Source organism: Falco naumanni, chromosome 20, assembly GCF_017639655.2.
Source record: "Falco naumanni isolate bFalNau1 chromosome 20, bFalNau1.pat, whole genome shotgun sequence".
Taxonomy (NCBI): Eukaryota; Metazoa; Chordata; class Aves; order Falconiformes; family Falconidae; genus Falco; species Falco naumanni.
Genome location: NC_054073.1, coordinates 4,114,751 through 4,121,132, shown reverse-complemented (window position 1 = coordinate 4,121,132; position 6,382 = coordinate 4,114,751). Strand labels below are relative to the sequence as shown.

The following is a 6,382-nucleotide window of genomic DNA, read 5'->3' as shown; positions in this document are numbered from 1 at the left end:
AGTAGGGAGCCAGGGCACAGTGCAGGGGCACACTGAGGGGGACACAGTGACGCTGCCCAGCCCAGGATGGAGAGGGAGGACCACACTGCTGGGGGGAGGGGGGCTGGGATCAGCACGACTCCAGGCACAGGCTGGGGGACCAGGGTGAAGACCCTGGGTGCAGGTGGGGATCCCCAGGACACCACAGACTTGGGGGGGGGAACGACGAGGACACCCAGCGTGGGAGCCCAGGGAGGGACCCAGAGGGACATCGCAGGATGGAGTGAAGACACCAGAGCCGGGGTAAGACAGGGAATGCTTTTTATTCAGACCCACAGGAGAGGACGGGTGGGTCCGTAACAGACTTTTCCACTGAAGCACAGACCACTGAACAGGACAGACCGCGGTGCACACACTGCTACAGACCCCCGGGGTGGGGGTCTTCAACTAGGTTATGTTCCCTGTACGAGCAGCACCCTTGTGAGAGTTTAGTATTCCTCCCCTTCTTCTTCTCCCTCCCCCTCCACCGAATCCACCCCCACCTCCTCGTAATCCTTCTCCAGGGCAGCCATGTCCTCCCGGGCCTCCGAGAACTCCCCCTCCTCCATGCCCTCCCCCACGTACCAGTGCACGAACGCCCGCTTGGCGTACATCAGGTCAAACTTGTGGTCCAGGCGCGCCCACGCCTCGGCGATGGCCGTCGTGTTGCTCAGCATGCAGACGGCGCGCTGCACCTTGGCCAGGTCCCCCCCGGGGACCACCGTGGGCGGCTGGTAGTTGATGCCCACCTTGAAGCCGGTAGGGCACCAGTCCACGAACTGGATGGTGCGCTTGGTCTTGATGGTGGCGATGGCGGCGTTGACATCCTTGGGCACCACGTCCCCGCGGTACAGCAGGCAGCACGCCATGTACTTGCCGTGCCGCGGGTCGCACTTCACCATCTGGTTGGCGGGCTCGAAGCAGGCGTTGGTGATCTCGGCCACCGAGAGCTGCTCGTGGTAAGCCTTCTCGGCCGAGATGACGGGGGCGTAGGTGGCCAGCGGGAAGTGGATGCGGGGGTAGGGCACCAGGTTGGTCTGGAATTCCGTCAGGTCGACGTTCAGGGCCCCGTCGAAGCGCAGCGAGGCCGTGATGGACGACACGATCTGGCCTATCAAGCGGTTGAGGTTGGTGTAGGTGGGCCTCTCGATGTCCAGGTTGCGGCGGCAGATGTCGTAGATGGCCTCGTTGTCCACCATGAAGGCGCAGTCGGAGTGCTCCAGGGTGGTGTGGGTGGTGAGGATGGAGTTGTAGGGCTCCACCACGGCCGTGGAGACTTGTGGGGCCGGGTAGATGGAGAACTCCAGCTTGGACTTCTTGCCGTAGTCGACGGAGAGGCGTTCCATGAGCAGGGAGGTGAAGCCGGAGCCGGTGCCACCCCCAAAGCTGTGGAAGACCAGGAAGCCCTGCAGCCCCGTGCACTGGTCAGCCTGGGAGGGGAGACAAGGGGGGGCACGTTCAGTCCCGCCAGCGGGAGAACTTGCTCCTTCCTCCCCGGAGCCTCACAAGCTTTGGGGACTCCCAGCAGCGGAGACATCCCTGGCACAGGTGACAGAGTGGCCCTGGCCCCAGCATGGGCACAGAGTCATGGGAGCGGTGGGTCCCCATGCCAGAAGAACCCCACGGGGTGGGTGGCTGGGTGCCACCAGCAGAACTGGGATGGCTTCGGGCAGCAGAGCAAAGCCCCAGGCTTGGCACAGCCGCAGGGCTCCGGGAAGGGCCGGCGGGGGCTGCCACCGCCTGCACGGTCCCCGGGAGGCCCATCCCAGCCGCACACGCAGCTGGACTCGGCGGTGGCCGGAGCCAAGCGGGAACAAAGAGGGAATTGCAGAGCTCAGCACCATCGGCGCCCGGGGGCTGCGGCGCTGTGGAGCGGCTCCAGCGCCCCAGCTGCGCCGAATCCCGCTGCCGGCCAATGGCAGCCACTGCAGAGCAGGATTAACATTAATTAATATATTAAATCTAGCCAGCCCAGCTAGTCTGGAGGGGAGGGAGAGACTGAGTCTTTGTCCTCAGCTCACCACCTGCACCCCCCACCCCCCCTGCACCCACCAGCTTGCGGATGCGGTCGAGGACCAGGTCGATGATCTCCTTCCCGATGGTGTAGTGCCCACGGGCGTAGTTGTTGGCCGCATCCTCCTTGCCCGTGATCAGCTGCTCGGGGTGGAAGAGCTGCCGGTACGTCCCGGTGCGCACCTCATCTGCGGGGACAGCCCCCCTTCCCGCCGTCAGCGCCCCGCTCACACTGGGACAGCCGCCCCCACCCCAGCATCAGCAGCCCGCTCGCAGCGGGGCAGCCCCCCCCCCCATCCCTGCCGCCGCTCACCGATCACCGTGGGCTCCAGGTCCACGAAGACGGCGCGGGGCACGTGCTTGCCGGCCCCCGTCTCGCTGAAGAAGGTGTTGAAGGAGTCGTCCCCCCCGCCGATGGTCTTGTCGCTGGGCATCTGCCCGTCGGGCTGGATGCCGTGCTCCAGGCAGTACAGCTCCCAGCAGGCGTTGCCGATCTGCACGCCCGCTTGGCCCACATGGATGGAGATGCACTCGCGCTGGGGGGGGGGACACGACACAGGGTGGTCTTGGCACCCCCAAGCTCCCCGCTGCGGCCCCCACTCGGCGCCCCCCGGGGTCGCTGCCCCCAGGATGGGCTGGTACCCGGCTGGGGCACGGCCCCCCAGGGCTGGATGGGGCCAAATCCTGCCCGGACACGCCCTCTTGGCTGGGTGCTGGCAGGCACCGAGGGCTGCAGGGGGGCCCCGCTCTGGGGATGCTCGACTCCAGGGGTCCCATCCTGCCCACTGTGGGATGGGGAGCTCAGCACTGGGGGTTCCATCCCATCCCGCTAAGGGAGCTGGGATCCTGCCCATTGTGGGATGGGGGCTCAGCACAAGGGGTCCCATCCTGCCTCCCTGAGGAAGCTGGGACCGTGCTCATTGTGGGATGGGGGCTCAGCTCCAGGGATTCCATTCTGTCCTGGGGGATCAGGGCCACACCCAAGGTAAGGCAGGGAGCCCCGAGGGTCGCATCCTGCCCTATTGAGACCCAGCAACACTCAGTGTGGGTGGAGCTGAGCACCAGGGTCTCAGCCTGCCCACTCGGGTCCCCATTGAACCAGGGCCACACCCAGTTTGGTACTGGGGGGCCCCATCCTGCCCTGCCTTTTCTGCAGCATGGGATGGGGGGCTCAGCACCAGGGGGGGACCCATTCTGCCCCTTTAAACCAGGGCCACGCCCAGTGCAGACCAAGGGCTCAGCACCAGGAGGTCTATCCTGCCCAGTTTAATGGAGCCACGCCCAGTTCGGGACCACAGCTCAATACTGGGAATGGGGGGCCCGATCCTTTGTCGAGCCGGTGCCACGCCCAGTACAGACACAGGGCTCAGCATCGGGGACTCATCCTGACCGGTTTAACGGGAGCCACGCCTGGTGCGGGCTCGGGGCTCAGCCCCGGGGACCCATCCTGACCGGTTTAACGGGGCATCGTGCCCGGAGGGGGGCTTAGGGCTCGGTCCCGAGGGTCACATCCTGCCCGGGGTAACGGGAGCCGCGCCCGGTGCGGGCTCAGCCCCGGGGCCGATGGCTCTGTCCTCGGGGGGATGGGGACCGGGACCCGGGGGGGAGGGGAACTGAGACCCGGAGGGAGATGGGGGGGCGCGGGACAGACGACGGTGACCGGGAACAACGGCGGGAGCGGAACCCGGGGAGGGGGGGGGATGGGGGAGGACGACGGTGACCGGAAACAACGGTGGGACTGGGACCCGGCGGGGGGGATGGGGACCGGGAACAACGGCGGGCCCCGGGAGATGGGGGGGGGAGGGGCGGGGATAGGGGACGGTGACCGGGAACAACGGCGGGACCGGGACCCTGGGGGGGTGGGGGTGGGAATGGGGACCGGGAACAACGGCGGGACCGGGGGGATGGGTGGGAACGGGGACCAGGGCCACGGACACCGGCATGACCGGGACCTGGGGAGGAGGGGCTCGGGAAAAACGGCGGGATCGGGACCGGGGGGGTGGGGGATGCTGGGGCCCCGGTCAGCGGCGGGCCGAGGGGGCCGGGCCCAGTCCCCCCTCCCCTCTCACCATGGCGGCGGTCGGTACGGGGCGGTCTCACAGCCCGACGCTGAGGCGGTCGATGTAAGATGCGCGGCGGAGTGCGGGGCTCGGCGTGGCGCTTTATAGGGGCGGCGGGGCGGGGCCGGGGGCGGGGCGGGGGGGCGGGGCGGGCGGGGCGGGGGGCGGGGCCGGCGGCCATTGGCGGGGGCGGGATGAGGTAATGCCCCCCCGGAGCCGCAGACAAAGGCCGGGCGGGGCAGGGGGGGGGTGGCGGGGGGGGGTCCGGGGGCTGCGGCGGTCACGGAGCGGCCCCGCCGCGGGTTCCCGCCCGCCGCCGTCTGGGCCCGGGCCGTGTCCTTGTCGCCGTCCCTGCCCCGGTCCCCGTTGGTGGCCGAGCCACCGGCCTGGGCCCCGGTCCCGGTTGTGCCACCGGCCCCAGTGTGGCCGTGTCACGCTGCCCTGGCTCCCAGTCAGGCTCCTGGCCCCGTCCCCGGCCACGCCCTGGTCCCCAACCCCAGCCATGTCCTTGTCCCCATCCCCAGCTCTGCCACTGTCCCCCTGTCCAGCCACTGCCCTGGCTCCCAGTTACACCCCTGTCCTCAGCCCCGGCCACGCCCTGGTTCCCAATCCCAGCCATGTTCCTGTCCCCATCCCCATTCCTGCCACCATCCCCCTGTCTGATCACTGACTGCCCTGGCTCCAGTCAGCCCCTATCCCCATCCCTGGCCACGCCCTGGTCCCCAACCCCAGACATGTCCCTGTCCCCATCCCCATCCCTGCCACTGTCCCCCTGTCCAGCCACTGCCCTGGTTCCCAGTCAGGCCCTTGTCCCCATCCCCAGCCACGCCCTGGTTCTCAACCCCAGCCACATCCCTGTCCCCATCCCCATCCCTGTCCCCATACCCAGCTGTGCCCCTGTCCCCATCCCCAGCCACGCCCTGGTCCCCATCTCCAGCCATGTCCTGGTCCCCATCCCCACCTGTGCCCCCGATCCCCATCCCCAGCCACATCCCTGTCCCCATCCTCAGCCACGCCCTGGTCCCCATCCCCAGCCACATCCCTGTCCCCATCCTCAGCCACGCCCTGGTCCCCATCCCCAGCCACATCCCTGTCCCCATCCTCAGCCACGCGCTGGTCCCCATCCCCAGCCACATCCCTGTCCCCATCCTCAGCCACACCTTGGTCCCCATCTCCAGCCACGTGCATCCCCAGCTGTGCCCCCGTCCCCATCCCCACCCCGGGGACACCGTCCCAGTGCCTGGCCATGCCCCAGTGCCCTGGTTCCCAGCCCCTTCTTGGCCCCGTCCCCCCGTGGCCCGGTGCCTGTCCTGGCCGCATCCTGGCCTCTTCCCGGCAGAGCCTCGTCCCTTCCAGCGCCTCTTTGTCTGTCTGGGCAGCAGAAACCAGCCCCGCGGGGCCCCACGGGGGGGTTCCCCCAGGACACCCAGGGACAAGCAGGGCCAGGGGGGCTGGGGACAGCAGGGGGACACAGGGGACAAAGCCCCAAGGTGGCTCCCAGGGTGGTTTTGGGGGCTGGGGGGCCTGGCCCGAGCAGCAGCTGCTCTGCGGCAGCTGGTGCTTGGGACACAACTGGGACACCGAGGCACGCGGCCCCCCAGCCCCCCCTCCATCTGCTGCACCCCCTGTGTGCCCCCCCCCCCCCCCGCCCCCCCCCCGGCCAGTGGGGATTCCCCTTCCTCGAGGGGGTCCCCCTCCCAGTTGTCCCTGCAAAGCCCACAGTGGCTGGGGTTGGGGGTCAGCTCCCCTGAGGTGGGGGGCTCCGGGGGGGTCCCTGCAGAGCGGTGACCCACCACCACCTGCGTGGGCAGGGCTGGCCCCAGCTGCAGGGGGAGCTGCCAGGATGCCCCCCCCCCCCCCGAGAAATCACATTTTTCTCTGTTTCCCCACATTATGCAGATTTCTGGGAAGCTCCAGGTTCCCATGTCCCCCCTGCCAGCCCCACATCCCTGCTGCCAGCCCCACATCCCTGCTGCCAGCCCCATGTCCCTGCCACCAGCCCCATAGCCTCACCACCAGCCCCACGTCCCCACCACCAGCCTGAGGTCCCTGCCACCAGCCCAATGTCACCACATCTCCATTACCAGCCCCCACGTCCCCAACACCAGCCCCATGTCCCTGCCAAAAGCCTCATGTCCTCACCACCAGCCCCACGTCCCCATGTCCCCCACCACCAGCCCCATATCCCCAGTTCCCACCACCAGTCCCATGTCTCCACCACCAGCCCCACGTCCCCATGTCCCCACCACCAGCCCCACATCCCCAGTTCCCACCACCAGTCCCATGTCTCC

General features: G+C 68.7%; 1 protein-coding gene across 1 annotated transcript; it reads right to left on the bottom strand.

Annotated features, from left to right (window-relative positions):
* Positions 1 to 283: 283 nt before the first annotated feature.
* On the bottom strand, positions 284 to 4,206 carry LOC121099562 (tubulin alpha-1A chain). Its single transcript, XM_040618692.1, has 4 exons — positions 4,101 to 4,206; positions 2,345 to 2,567; positions 2,071 to 2,219; positions 284 to 1,448 (listed from the first exon to the last, which is right to left on the bottom strand). Exons 1-4 carry the CDS (start codon positions 4,101 to 4,103, stop codon positions 468 to 470), a joined length of 1,356 nt encoding a protein of 451 aa, XP_040474626.1. The 5' UTR covers positions 4,104 to 4,206; the 3' UTR covers positions 284 to 467.
* Between the last annotated feature and the right edge of the window lie 2,176 nt (positions 4,207 to 6,382).